At 45.3% G+C, this 15,066-nt stretch overlaps 1 protein-coding gene across 2 annotated transcripts in view; it reads left to right on the forward strand.

Annotated features, from left to right (window-relative positions):
- The window catches only part of Fbxo42 (F-box protein 42), a 67,324-nt gene extending 53,822 nt beyond the window's left edge, over positions 1–13,502 (forward strand). For both annotated transcript variants that reach the window (XM_076565585.1, XM_076565584.1), the window contains exons 5-10: positions 5,532–5,685; positions 6,878–6,988; positions 9,455–9,551; positions 9,992–10,048; positions 10,734–10,850; positions 11,287–13,502. In XM_076565585.1, coding sequence (XP_076421700.1) covers positions 5,532–5,685; positions 6,878–6,988; positions 9,455–9,551; positions 9,992–10,048; positions 10,734–10,850; positions 11,287–12,402 — 1,652 coding nt within the window. In that variant the 3' untranslated portion in view covers positions 12,403–13,502. The remainder of the gene's footprint in view (positions 1–5,531; positions 5,686–6,877; positions 6,989–9,454; positions 9,552–9,991; positions 10,049–10,733; positions 10,851–11,286) is intronic.
- Positions 13,503–15,066: the final 1,564 nt, after the last annotated feature.

Here is a 15,066-nt window from a genome sequence, read left to right on the forward strand (position 1 = left end):
TTTTTATTTACTTTGTAGTATAGTTCAGTGACTAGGGAAATATTTGTATAAAAAATGTTAATGTTAGTAACCCTTTACTCAGAACATTTGGAAAGTGAAACCCATTTTTGGATTTTTATCATTATCCCATTATTGAAATGAAAGGGGTCTAGATAGTCACATGAAGGGGGTGGTGAATGAATATGAGTTTGTGTAGATTATAAAAGAGATTCATAGCCAGGCATGGTGACATATTGCTTTAAGCCCAGCACTTAGGAGGAAGAGACAGGCAGCTCTGGCTAGTCTACAGAGCAAGTTCCAGGACACAGAGAAACCCTGACTTGAAAAACCAAAAATTAATAAATAATAATAAATAATAGTAGATAATAAAATAAAAATCAAAGATCCATTAGAATGGCTTACACCATAGGGACTGGGTAGTCTAACCGTGGCCATCTGCACACTAGCTGAGAACACTAGCTGCTCAGCCCACAAAGCCAGATGCCTTAGCAGTCCCAATCTGATGCTGAAGGCCTAGAAGATTCCTAGAGAGTCAGTGGCCTTCAGTCCTGATTGGAAGGCCAAAGAAGCTGGGGTCTGATGTCAGCGAAGGGTGGAGGCAGCAGCATCAGGGGTGTGCACACTGATCAGCAATCCTAGCACCGACTCCCAAGTGCTAGGAGTGCCGCTGTGCCCAGCAGGAGGAGTCTGAACACTGAGTCTGTCCATGTGTTTAATCATGATGGGCTCTGGAAGCAAGCAGGAGATGCACCTCTGGGCAGGTCCATGAGAGCATTTCCAGAAAGGATTATCTGAGAGCAGAAGACCATCAGAATGAGTGGTGCCCTCCAAGGGGAGACCCCTATAAATAAAGAAGTCAGAGGAAAAATCAGTATTGCTTGCTCCCTGCCTGCCAACTTGAATTCCATCCCTGAAACACACAAAACGGAAGGAAGGAACTACAAGGTATCCTCTGACCTCCACACGGGTGCTTTGACAAGTGTGTAACCACCACACACACACACACCACATGTGTAAATAAAAATGTGCTGTTTTTTGCCAGGCGGTGGTGGCACACGACTTTAATTCCAGTACTCAGGAGGCAGAGCCAGGTGGATCTTCATGAGTTTGAGGCTAGCCTGGTTTACAAAGCGAGTTCCAGCACAGCCAAAACTACACAGAGAACCCTGTCTTGAAAAATCAATCAATCAAACAAACAAAACAAAATGTACTTTTTTTTTAACTTATTTAATCTTAAAACCAAGATAACAATCCTATTTGTTGAGAATATAAATGATTTTTGAGAAAGTGATGGGATTGTAAATCTTCTTATTGTCTTGTGACATTTGGCTGTTACTGCCATGAAATCCCTATGAGTTTGACCTACCCACATCAATCATTAATCAAGAAAATGTTCTACAGATTTTCCTATAGGCAGTCTGTTGGAGGCATTTTCTCAGTTGAAGTTCCTCTCCCCAGACAAAAATACCTGTTTAGCACTGATTCTTTTTTTTTTTTTTTTTTTTTTTTTTTTTTTTTTTTTGATTTTTCAAGACAGGGTTTCTCTGTGTAGTTTTGCGCCTTTCCTGGGACTCACTTGGTAGTCCAGGCTGGCCTCGAACTCACAGAGATCCGCCTGGCTCTGCCTCCCGAGTGCTGGGATTAAAGGCGTGCGCCACCACGCCCGGCTTAGCACTGATTCTTTATTTGCTCAGGGGATTTTATTAACCCAGAAATACAATCCCTGACTCAATGTAGATGCTCTAGAGATTGTTTTGCAGATTAAAGGACTATATTTTGAAGGGCTGGAGAGAGAGATCAGTAGCTAACAGCACATACTGCTGTTGCAGAGGATTCAAGTTTAGTTTCCAGCAGGGGCCTGCAGTTCTAGCTCCAGGGGAGCTGATGCCTCTGGTCGCCAAGGGCACCTATACTCATGTGCACGTGCACCACACACACACACACACTTACACATAAATACTTAAATATATCTTAATAAATAAAAATGACTGGGCAGTGGTAGAGCATGCCTTTAATCCCAGCACTTAGGAGGTAGAGGCAGGCAGAGCTCTGTGAGTTGGAGGCCAGCCTGGTCTACAAAGCAATCCAGGACAGCTAGAGCTGTTACACAGAGAAACCCTGTCTCAAATAATAATAATAATATTAATAATAATATAATATAATTAATTAATTAAACAGATAAATAATAAAAAAATTGCACTCTTGTTTGTTCCATTGTGTGGAAGACCCGTGGTGTTAAGCTTCAGTTTCTACACTTAACTGTGAAGTCGTATCACCAGGTCTCAGATCAAATCCACATGCTAGACTGGAGGCTTTACAGAGTTGAACAAATGCAACATAAAAGCATGCAGTGCATCTTTGCATTGTTAAACAAATAGTCCACAGCATAAATGGATGTAGTACATCTTAAACTAATATTCCACAACATTTCCCCCTTTTTGTCTAGATAAAAATTAAAGGTTCTAACTTTAACATAGTAAAACTACATATCTATCTTATCTTAGTGGTTCCAAAGTTTATACCCAATTTACCACCTGTCTTAACTAAGGGAAACTACAACTCTTAACTATTTAGTCTTTAATTCCATCAAAGACCCCAGAAGGATGTAATATTACCTATCAAGAGAGCTATTTGGTTGCCTGGACAGTCACCCAAAGTTCCTCTGCAATGTTAGGGCATCCATCTTCAGTCTCTAGGCCTAGAGTATCTGGCAGACTTTTCAGTGAAGCAGGAAATTTGAAGGACTGTCCTGCCTTGTATTGGCAAAGTTCGTCAATCGCTTCCCTCTGGGTCCTGCAGAATATCTGGAGACTCTCCTGTGAAGCAGGAATCTTGAAGGACTGTCCTATCTTGTCTTTGCAAAGTTCAACAGTCTTTTTCCTGTGTTCCACTTGTTCAGTCTGTATAGCATATTGTCATCAGTCAAGGCAATAACAGTTTCTTGCCCTATTGGCTAGCCTTGCCCCATTGAAAGCAAACTTCATGTAGAGTTTTTTCAATATCCATCAACCTTTTGTGAAGTAAATTGGTGCTGCCAGGAGCAGATGTGTCTCATTGTCCTGAAAAACCTTAGGTTATTAAACATCTTAAATGCCATATTCTATAGTCTTTGAAGTGTTTGAAAATCATCTATCTGTCTAAAATATACCTGTTTAACCTTAAAAACATACTTAATGTGACTACAAGTTTGATTATTATAGATTAACTACTAACTTCGTTTCTTAATTATACATTACATTTTTAAATGAGCTGCATAAGCACAATACCCCAAACAAGAGTAGAAACATATATACAGAATAACAAGAATAACTTTAATGTTCTATCAATATGCCAAAATCCATGCCAGTGCAAAATATCAGAGATTAATAGTTGTCTTTTTATCCTATATTTCTATATTCCCTAAATGATAACAAACATCCATAACCCACCAAATAACCAAAAACCACCTACCCCATCTCTTGGGAATGTGGGTGTTGTGTTCTCTAGACTGCTTCCTGTTGTCTGTGGGTGGAGGCATCTTTAGGAGTCCCTGAAAAAATTGAGATGATGGCCAAGTCCTGGAAAGACCAGTTGTAACCTTTGTTGATATATATCACCTGTCAAGATTCAAGAGGTCTTCCTCAATCAAACCTGATCCACATTAACCCTGAAAGAATCCACAGCCTCTGGTTTTCTATGGAAACAAAAGCAAAACCTCTTCTCCAATGTAACACATTTTTTTACTTCTTTTTTAAAGTTAAGATAGCCCTCAAATATCTAGACTGGTTCAATTTAGGAGTCCAGTTCACAGTACCACGTCTGTCAGCTGCTGTCGTTTGCTAATCAGCCTTCAAAAAATTCAGTATCAACATAACATTATACAGGATCCAGACTCCCTGTGTATTTCCCACCTCTACATGGCTATTCTTTTTGTTTGTTTGTTTTTTGAGAAAGGGTTTCTCTGTGTAGCTTTGGTGCCTGTCCTGGATCTCGCTCTATAGACCAGGCTGGCCTTGAACTCACAGAGATCCGCCTGGCTCTGCCTCCCGAGTGCTGGGATTAAAGGAGTGCACCACCACCACCACCACCACCACCACCACCACCACCCAGCATCAGCAGAGCTTCTTAAATGAGCTGTTTCCAGTTTTTGCTTGTTGTTTGTTTTGTTTTGTTTTAGCTTTCTCAGGCCCTATGTGGAAATTCAGGTCCCACATTGGAATGCCAAGATGTAGTTGTAGTTTTTTTTCCTTACTCTTTTGGGGCCTGCAGCCCAGCTCTCAAATAAATACATGGAGACTTATTTTTAACTTATGAATGCCCAGCCTTAGCTTGGCTTGCTTCTAGCTTTTCTAACTTAAATTATCCCATTTCTCTTTAATTATGTTTTGCCTCTGGGCTTTTGACCTTTCTTTATATCTTTCTTTCCTTCCTTCTTACTCCATGGCTGGCTGGCTGGGTGGCTGGCCCCTGGCATCTTCCTCTCCTTTTCTCACTCCTTGATCGTTCATCCCTAGATTTCTCCTCCTACTTATTCTCTCTGGCTGCCAGCCCTACCTATTCGTCTCCTGCCTGTCAATTGACCATTCAGCTCTTTATTAGACCAGTCAGGTGTTTTAGACAGACAAAGTAACACACAGCTTTACAGAGTTAAACAAATGTAACATAAAAGACTGCATACATCATTAAACAAATATTCTACAGTACAAATGAATATAACACATCTTAAACTAATATTCCACAACAAGTTCTCTTAACTGCTAAGCCATTTCTAGCCTGGCTGGTTTTTTTTTTTTTGTTTGTTTGTTTTTTTTGATATTCCAGTATTTTCTGACCCCTAGATTTTGGGACAAATTACTTTCACCATACTAACAATGAGATACCCAGTGAGGAATTGGGAGAAATAGCAATGATCATTTCAAAACAGAAACTCTAGAAAAGTAGGTTCCTATCTATGAGATATTTGCCATCCCATCATGGGCCAAATTTCTTACTTTTTTTTTTTTTTTTTGATAGTGTTTCTTGGAGCCCAAGCTAGTCTCAAACTCCATGTGATTTATGATAGGGTTATAGTCCAATAAACCCATTCTAAGTGGGAAGTATATATAATATACCTGGCCTCCCAGACACCCCAACACAGCAACATAGAGTGGTGTGCAGTGCCCACCATTCCTGTGGCCAGGAGACTGACTGGGAGCTGAGGTTCACTGCATTACCCAGCATTCTCACTAGCCTATAAAAGATGAAATTTCAAAGGAGTCTTTCCACTGACTGTTGGCTACTGCAGCACCATTGTAAAGTTAAGCTAAGGTAAACTGGGACCTTTTGAGATGGATACCCAGCCCATTCCACTTTCCAAAGAAAGCTGAGTACCTTTCTCTGTTGCTTATGAAAATGTACAAATCAGTAATGAGTCTCTCAGACCTGAAAACACAGCCTCTCTCCCCTGTGTGACATTGGTCCCCTCCTTGTCCTTCCAAGGGAAGATGACCTGTGGCTAGCCTAATGAATTGTATGTTCCTATTCCTAACCATAGTGCTGATGCCTCTTCCTAGGGTCCTATCCTTCCCCCAAAGCTGGAGCCACACTAGTCGTGTATAAGGACTTGCTAGTGCTATTTGGTGGCTGGACAAGGCCAAGTCCCTATCCCTTACACCAACCAGAGAGATTCTTTGATGAAATCCACACATACTCACCATCTAAAAATTGGTAAGTCACAAAGATAATACATTCTATATCTGGAAGAAATGGGTTTCATTGTATTACTTTTTTGGTTTGTGTGTGTGTGTGTGTGTGTGTGTGTGTGTGTGTGTGTGTGTGTGTGTGTGTGTGCGAGCGCGCGCTACAACATGTATATGGAGTGCAGAGAACAACTCTAGGAGCCATTTTATGTCCTTTAACCATGTGAATCCTAGGGATCATACTCAGATTATTAGGCTTGGTGGCAAGTGCCTTTGCCCATCAAGCTATCTTGCTGGCCCAAAAATGGAGTTTAAATCAATGGATTTAGTTTTTGTGTATCAAGAATCCCTTGGAGGGGCTGGAGAGATGAAGAGAGGACCAGAGCTCACTTCCCAAGTTCTCAGCTCCAGAGGATCCAACACCCTCTTCTGGACTCTGGGCATCCCATCCCCCACCCCCAACACACACACACACACACACACACACACACACACACACACACACACACACAGCATATACTCACATAGACACACATTTATATAAAAATAAATATTTTTAAAATTATTAACGCAAAACAACAGAATCCCCTGAAGAGCCTGATGGAAACAAAAGTTCTGTCCAGGCGGAGAGTGCACAGCAGAAGCTTCCTTCTGGATTGAGATGCTTTGCAGTGCCCTTTCCTCAGGAGAAGAAGTAGAAGAGCTCTGGTTGTCTCTGAGGAAAGTGGGCAGGCCAGTTGGAGAAGGCCTTCTCAGTTTCATTAGTTCCACTCCAGGAGCACAGGAGCAGTGTGCACATGGGGACCCCTGTGGACTGCCACATTCTCAGACCAAGCGGGTTGTTTCTCACACATGTCTGTCTTATTTTGTGTTTCTGGTTTTTCGAGACAGTGTCTCTCTACATAGCCCTGGCTGCCTTGGAACTCACTATTGTAGACCAGGTTGGCCTCAAAAGTCACAGTGATCCTCCTGCCTCTGCCTCCTGAGTGCTGGGATTAAAGATGTGCACCACCACGCCTGACAGACATGTCTGTCTGTCTGTCTTTCTTTTTTATTTGCACTGGTGTTTGGCCTACATGTGTGTCTGTGAGGGTGTCAGATGTCTGCTAGAAAGGTGACGACAGCCTGTCTAAAGTGGATGCCACTAATCCTTTATTCCTTAAGCTTTCAAGATGGCTAGGTGGTTCTGACTTTCTCTTCTTCCTTCTGCTTTCCACTAGGTGGAACTGCATTGTCACCACCCATGGGCCTCCTCCCATGGCTGGCCATTCCTCCTGTGTGATAGGTGACAAAATGATTGTCTTTGGTGGCTCTCTAGGATCCCGGCAAATGTGAGTATTTCTGATTTGCTAATGTAAAGGTAGAAACTCCTAGACATACCAGGCCAGGAAAGTGAACTAGGCACAGCATATCTCTGAACATAGTTCTCCTCAACCTAGTTAGCTACTTCCTTCCAGCCTTTAGTTCTTTGGTCTCTCCATCACCAATCACTAGGTTGAAAATCTCCACACAGTCAAGGTTAAGTGGAATTTCTTTCTGTTTAATCCGATGGGGTGAAGTTCTTGTGAAGCCTCCCCCTTGTCTACTATCTTGTGCCTATAGAAGGTCACCTTCCAAGAAGCAGGCTGCCCTGTTGCCCAGCGCAGGCCCTCCAGGAGAAGGAGAGAGGCATAGTCACAGGATAGGTAGAAATCATGCACCCTCCAAATGGGATAGGAGATTGGGAGAGTGAGTTAGAAATGAAACTGTCCAGCCACTGCCTTCCTTATCACTGCCCATCCTGTGAAGTCCAGAGCCAGAATAGCAGTTCATCTGCATTACTGGTGTGAGTAGGAACCACAGGAATTTTCTATATGTTCTGAATAAAATGGGGAGTTGATGAGCCATCAAGAAAGCAGACCCAAGCTTGCTCTCTGACAGGACTCATGGGCTTTGTGTTTTAAAATAGTCATGGAGGGGCTGGAGAGATGGCTCAGTGGTTAAGAGCACTGACTGCTCTTCCAGAGGCCCCAGGTTCAATTCCCAACACCTACATGGCAGCTCACACCTGTCTGTAACTCCAGTTCCAGGGCTTCTGATACTCTCACACAGGCATACATGCAGGCAAAACGTTAGTGCACATAAAATAAAAATAATAAATTATAAAGTGGCCAGCCTAGTCTACAAAAAAAAAAAGTTATGGAGGAGTTTAGGGTTATTCTAGGCTACATTTAAGGCCAACCTGGGCTATATGAGAACCTGTCTTTAAAAAAAAAAAAAAAAGAAAGAAAGAAAGCAAAACAAAAATGTAAATTAAATATAAAATATTTATGAAGAGAAACAAAAAAGGAACTGCCCTCCAGATGCGAGAGGGTTTAGGGTTTAAGTTTGGGATTACTTATTTTGTATTATATTCTGTAAGTAAATAGAAGACCTTAAAGAGATAACCATAAACTAGAGACTGCCAGCCAGGAGTCAGTCCTTGCCCAGATTCCTTCTTCTTTTTTCTTTCTTTCTTTTTCTTTTTCTTTTTCTTTTTCTTTTTTTTTTTTTTACAAAGTCTTACTTATAGCTAACTCTGTCTGGCCTTGATTCATGCAATTCTTGGCCTTACAAGTACTGGGATTGCAGTGGGGGTGGAGAGGCGGGATGTCCATGCCAAGGTCATACTACTTCTTTCCTTTGGCAGGAGAGGTTGGTGTTTTGAGACAGGGTCTCTGGCTGGCCTGGAATTTATGTAGACCAGGCTAACCTTGAACTTACTGCTGTCTGCCTGTCTCTGCCTCCACACCCAGCACTGCTGCCTTCTTGAGTTGAATATAGCAGTTGGTTCCTGATAAAACTGAAGCTTTTAAGCCAGGCGGTGGTGGCACACACTTTTAATCCCAGCACTTAGGAGGCAGAGATAGGTGGATCTCTGTGAGTTCCCTGACAGCCGGGTCTACAGAGCAAGTTCCAGGGCAGCCAGGACTGTTACAGAGAGAAACCCTGTCTTGAAAAACAAAAACCCGATGCTTTTATGAACCACTGTGAAATACTCTGTTGTCATGATCAGTGGAGCCTTTTTTAGCTCCTGCACTGTGATAAATGCCTTCAGGATCATTTTTGTCTCTCTTGTGGTTTTTGTTTTTGAAAGGTGGTCACTTGACCAACTGCCCCCTGCTTGTACTTTGGGTCTAACATGTGGCTGCTCACTCAACTCAGATAAGACCTCATGGCCACAGAGGGGTAAAAGGTTGAAAAGTCCCAAGATGGGGTCAGTGCTGAGTGTGTGCTGACACCTTGATAATGTAAATAGTTTCTCCGGTTCTCTGGTGCACCCTCCCTCCCTCCCCCCCTCCCCCCTCTCCCCCCTCTCTCCCTCCCCCCCTCGTTTTGTTTCCCAAGACAGTTTTCTGTGTAGCCCTGGCTGACCTAGAACTCATTCTGTAGACCAGGCTGGCCTGAGACTCTGGCCTCTGCCGCCCTGTACCTCCCCACCCCCACTAGGGTTAAAGACATGCTCCACCACGCCTGGCATATGCCTGGTTTCTGTCAGTTCTGAAGATCAGCAGTGTTTCTGTTTCATAGGAAAGGAAACCAAAGGTAGAGAAAATAAAGATTCTTGTTAAGGCTACAAAACTAGGGTTCAGCCACGATTTTTTTTCTTCTGAAGCCCTGGACTCTGAGGAAATCATCTCTGGAGCCTCCAGCCCAGACAGGCTGTGTGTATGAAAGTGGTGTAAGTTTCCCCGCTGGGCACAGGCACAGAAACTCCCAGGCACCACTGTGCTCCCTGGAGCTCTCAACTTCCTTATGACTGTGTTCTTATCTCACAGGAGCAATGAAGTCTGGGTCCTTGACCTGGAGCAGTGGGCGTGGTCCAAGCCGAACATCTCTGGCCCCAGTCCTCATCCACGAGGTGGCCAGTCCCAGGTGCTAAAGAGTTTTAACTATTGAGCAAGCACTGTAGTTAGTTAGTATCTTCATGGGAATGAGATGAGATACTCTGTGCAGTAAACCAAAGAGAATTTCTCTTTTTCTTTTCTCTCTCTCTTTTTTTTTTTTTTTTTTTTTGGTGCTGTTTGTTCTCAGCTTCTATTGCTGTATTACTTATAGTGGCCTTAGTGGGGTTTTATTTCTTAAGAGAATTCTTCATTTTCTGTGATTAACACTCTTGTGTTAATATTTTCTTAAGTTAGAGTATGTCTGTTCAAGGGTCATCAGTTCAAAGGGCTAGCATTGATGTGGGTTGGGTAGAGTGGGCAACTGGAAAGCTCACTGGGAGCTGGGCATGCCATTTGTGTATGTCACTGAATCATGAGTCAGATGTCTGTGTCTTTGTAGGTTGATTTTAAATTTCTTCATCTTCCCAGATTGTTATAGATGATGCAACTATCCTAATCCTTGGCGGTTGTGGCGGTCCCAATGCTGTGAGTATTGCAGTGACTCTGCCTCAGCGACTGGAAACATGTTTGTCCTGCTTGTTTAGTAAGATAGAGTCCTCCTTGGGCATGCTGACTCAGAGAACACCCTCACACTTTGAGTAGATAGCTTTTGTATTTTCTGCCCTTTTCTCTGTTCTTTTTTCCGGGGAGTGGAGGGAGAGGTACTTTTGACCAGAAACATTGGTCTCTTACTCATTCCTCAATTCCTTCTAGCTCTGTTTCTTCTTTAAACTACAAAGTTTGCCAATAAAGGGGGCAGTGGGGTAGAAAACAGGTGGATAACCAAAGTCCACACGGAATTTACTTGAGAACGCAGACTGAGAAAGTTAATGGATATATTATTGCTTCCCTGTGCGTGCGCGCGTGCACACACACACACACCAGTTACAGTTGATGTATGGGTAACAGTTCCATGTGCCAGGACAGTCAGTGGCCATGTGTGAGTGAATGGAGGCAGGAGTCATAGATGCAGACAAAGGCAAATATGAATAGCTGAGGATTTAGGATGTCTACCCTGCAAAGCCCACACACTTTCATCCAGGTAGCACAGCTCTAAGACGATAGTTCTGTCACACAATAATAAGTCAGTGTCAAACAATTGTGGGGCAGCAGTTGTGTGTGTTGCAGCACATGCCAACCCTGAGTTCTGCCCTTGGGCCTTCTCTTTCAGCTGTTCAAAGATGCTTGGCTGCTGCACATGCACCCAGGTCCCTGGGCCTGGCAGCCACTCAAGGTAGAAAATGAAGACCACGGTGCCCCAGAACTGTGGTGCCATCCAGCCTGCCGGGTAAGTGGGGATTGAGTAGCCAGCAGGAAATGCCCTCAACTGAAAAACCAAAATAATTTGTTAGACTTACAGAAGTAGAAACCAGTTTGGTGTCATGTCCTCTTTTAGTATTTCCCATGTCCATGAGCTGCTTGGTTGGAGCACATAGGTGTACATCGTTTTCCTTCTAGCTTTAAGGATCTGTTTGTCTAAGAACGTCCCCAGGTCCCTCACACAGATGCCCCTCTCCCGCAGCCATGGTTGATGACAGCGCCTCACACTGTAGCAGCAATCATCCTCGTCTGCCTGCCTTTGTAGCCAAAGCCACTGTTCCTTTATCTCCACCGCTCAGGCCTACAAACAGCTGGCCTCCGTTCCCAGTGACCATGTTAGAGATAGTTGCTAGGGTGATGAGAACTGTAGGCGAGGCTGTGAGCACAGGTCCTTTGTCTTCCAGGTGGGACAGTGTGTGGTGGTCTTCAGCCAGGCTCCCAGCGGGAGAGCGCCACTCAGCCCCAGTTTGAACTCTCGCCCGTCACCTATCAGTGCTACTCCTCCAGCCCTGGTTCCGGAAACCCGAGAATACCGCTCCCAGTCCCCAGTGAGGAGTATGGATGAAGCTCCTTGTGTTAATGGCCGCTGGGGAACACTGAGGCCCAGGGCTCAAAGGCAGACTCCCTCGGGTTCCCGGGAAGGGAGCCTCTCCCCAGCCAGGGGAGATGGCTCTCCCATCCTCAACGGTGGAACCTTGTCTCCAGGAACAGCCACTGTCGGGGGTGCTTCCTTAGACAGCCCTGTACAAGTGGTATCTCCAGGCACCCCATCTGCCTCTGAAGGATATGACCTAAAGATGGGACTTTCTCTAGCCCCCCGACGAGGGTCTCTGCCAGATCAGAAGGACCTGAGGTTAAGTTCCATTGATCTGAATTGGGACCTGAAGTCCGCTTCCAATAGCAGTCATGTGGATGGTCCCGACAGCAGGACAGTTGCGGGGAGTGTGAGACACCCTCCAGAACAGACCAATGGTGTTCACACCCCACCGCATGTGGCCAGCGCCCTTGCAGGGGCTGTATCCCCCAGTGCCCTGCGTCGGAGTTTGGAAGCCATCAAAGCGATGTCATCCAAAGGCCCCTCAGCCTCGGCCGCACTAAGTCCTCCTCTTGGGTCTTCTCCAAGCTCCCCTGGGAGTCAGAACCTGAGCAGTGGAGAAACAGTACCCATTCCCCGCCCAGGACCAGCCCAGGGAGATGGTCATTCCTTACCCCCCATTGCCCGACGCCTGGGCCACCACCCTCCACAATCCCTCAATGTTGGCAAACCCTTGTACCAGAGTATGAACTGCAAGCCCATGCAGATGTATGTGCTGGACATTAAAGACACCAAGGAGAAAGGCCGGGTCAAATGGAAAGTCTTTACTAGCAGTTCTGTGGTCGGACCTCCCGAAACCAGCCTGCACACAGTGGTACAGGGCCGAGGAGAGCTTATCATATTTGGAGGGCTCATGGACAAGAAGCAGAATGTGAAGTACTATCCAAAAACAAACGCCTTGTACTTTGTGCGAGCAAAGAGATAATGTGTTCAAAGTCCTTTCCTTTCTGTGGCTTTTCATTTGGAATTTCCAGTGTACAAGCGTTTGGACTGAGACTTGGGAAAACAACATGCTCCCACAAACCAAAACTCCAATTCCACGCCTAACTCACTCCAGGCTGGGGTCAAATCTCCATTAAGGAAAAGATTATATATAAATATATACAGATATATTCTATAGCCAACTCTGTTTACAAATAAAGGTGAGATCTCCGCCGTCCTGGTTCAGATCAGCTGTTGCTGTCTGCGGAGGCTGTGCTGGCCTTTTCTACTCTGCGATAACCGGACCAGGAAGTGAGGGACAGACTAATAACAGTAACTTCCCACAAGAAGCAACCTGAAGAGCCCCCGTGATCTTTCTGTGGCCTTCTCAGACAGGACCCCAAGGAAGAGGCTTCCGACGCTGTGCTGCAGGATCAGAGTCCCTTACAGAACACAGTTCTTTCCTGTCCTGTTTAGACCACAGAGGACCTGTGACGTTCTGCAAAAGCAGCCTTGCCTGGTCCCTTCTGTGATCCAGAGACGATGTCACCCAACAAGAAATAACACTGTTACCTGTATGCTGGAGTCACGGTGGAACAATGTTTATAGAGCCGCCATCCATCCGTCTGCCTCCTTCCTGTCCGTTATCTTTTGAGTTCTCCCTATATGTCTCAGCAAACATGCAGTGTCTGATTATGGGATTTTCTGACAATCGTGTTTGGTTGCAAGTTGCCAAAAAAACATATTCTTTTCCTTTTATAATTGGGTCCTCAGGGGCCTCTTTTCTGTCTGTAGGCTGCTCCCCTGTCCTTTGGTGGTTTGCTTTGGTTTGGAATGTTTTACTTTTTGTTTTGTTTTTGGCATTTGACCTTTTTTAAAAAGCATCTGTTGCTCCTGCTTCTCTTACAAAGCTCCAGTGTCTATAGAGTCTGATGCTCTCGAGCCTTCCATCGCCAGGGGCCAGTATCCATCTCAGTGTCAGGGCACACACCTGTAATCCTCACACTCGGGCAGAGGCAGGATGATGGGGCTAGCCTGGGTTATATGATGAGACCCTGTCTCAACAAAACAAAGTAAACTTAAAATGCCAGTACCGTTTTTTTTTTTTTTTTTTTTTTAAATCTCTGAAGCATCAAAAGACACCTCTTCCTCCCCCCCCCTCCCATTCCACTCCCCCAAGGCAGGGTCTCACTATGTAGCTCACAGAGATCCTCCTGCCTCTGCCTCCCAAGTGCTTTGAGGAAAGGCATGTGTTACCAGGCCTAGCTCAGAAGATTGCTTTTTCTGTTTCTTTTATCTCCACATTACAGTGGGCACACCCATCCCTATTAGTAGAATGTAGAAGTTGATCTTAAAAGGGAATCTGGGAACAGTTCCTTCCAGAAAGGGTCCCACTGTGACACACCTTCTGCTGTGCTGTTGACAAGTGGCTGGTTTGAGAACCATGTCCTTGACCTTGGAGATCCATGTTGACCTGGGAGCAGCTCCATCCCTCATTTTGTCTTTTGTCCTTCAAACAGGGCCTTGGTTTGTACTTTCACTCATTTCTTAGATAAAGTACAGGCACCCAGGAGAGTGTTGATTTTGTTCAGAAGACGACACTGGAAATTACTAGTCTTTAAACCATAACCTGGACATAGGAGACATCAAAATAGGAGTATTTTAAATGGCTGTGCAACTATGGATTTGGGTGGTTTCTCATCAGTGGTAAAGGATTTTCATTTTGCCTTTAAAACCAAAATTGAAACAACAAAAAGTGTGTTCCCCAGCCCCTCTCTCTCCCTTCCTCTTGTCTCCCAGGCACAAGGCCACTGCTGCTGGCCCGGGTCCTGGCTCACAGCCAGCGCTCTGCCTGTCGGACAAGTGTCTCCTGCTTCATGCTCAGGCCTCTCTTCGCCATTAGCTTTGCTGTGATGGTCCTGGCAGGAAAGTCTCCCTGTGGAAACCCAGGGAAGGGCTGGCTCTCGAGGAGAGGCATGTGCTCTGGAGCTGCTCCTGGAACGCCCCTGTGCCTACTTCCTGTGTCCCACCGCCCCAGCTCCCTGCCCTGTTGCTTCCTCCAGTCCTTTGGCCAAGACTGTTTGATCCTGCGGGGCCCTGACTTAGAGGCAAGGCCAGCGGATGAGCAGCCTGGCATCGCTGCCCCTGGCTGTGGTGTGCTTGCACGTGGACAGTGCCTGTGGACTTGCTTTCTACTTAGACATCAATAGTCAGACATTTGGAAGTTCAGAAGCTCCACTTCTGTCGTCTTTCTGTTTCCCTTGTGGCCTTCCGAAGCTGGCTGTCAGCTGGTGACTCTTCTGCTTTTCCCAAGTAGGCAGACAACAGAAACATTAACCTCTTAGAACTCCGGGTCCTGGGGCTGCCCTCACTGCCGAGAGCCAGGTGTCTACAGTCCCTCCAGAGAAAACAACAGCCTCGCCTGCACACAGCAGGGTAGGACTTGGTGGTCCCTGAGCACTGTGGATGTGTGCTGTGGGAAAGTGACTCGGCAGTCAAGATGGTGGGCTCCTCAGCCGCGTGAGACTGGATGTGGCAGAACTTCCGGTGTCTCCACAGAGGTCAGCGTTCCCACAGCACTGTCAGTTCAGATTTAACCACAACTCCTTTTGTTGACACGATACCAATTTTGTCTTAAAATTCGCTGAGAGACATGAGGCAAAATATT

The sequence above is a fragment of the Peromyscus maniculatus genome, chromosome 2 (assembly GCF_049852395.1).
Source record: "Peromyscus maniculatus bairdii isolate BWxNUB_F1_BW_parent chromosome 2, HU_Pman_BW_mat_3.1, whole genome shotgun sequence".
Lineage (NCBI taxonomy): Eukaryota > Metazoa > Chordata > Mammalia > Rodentia > Cricetidae > Peromyscus > Peromyscus maniculatus.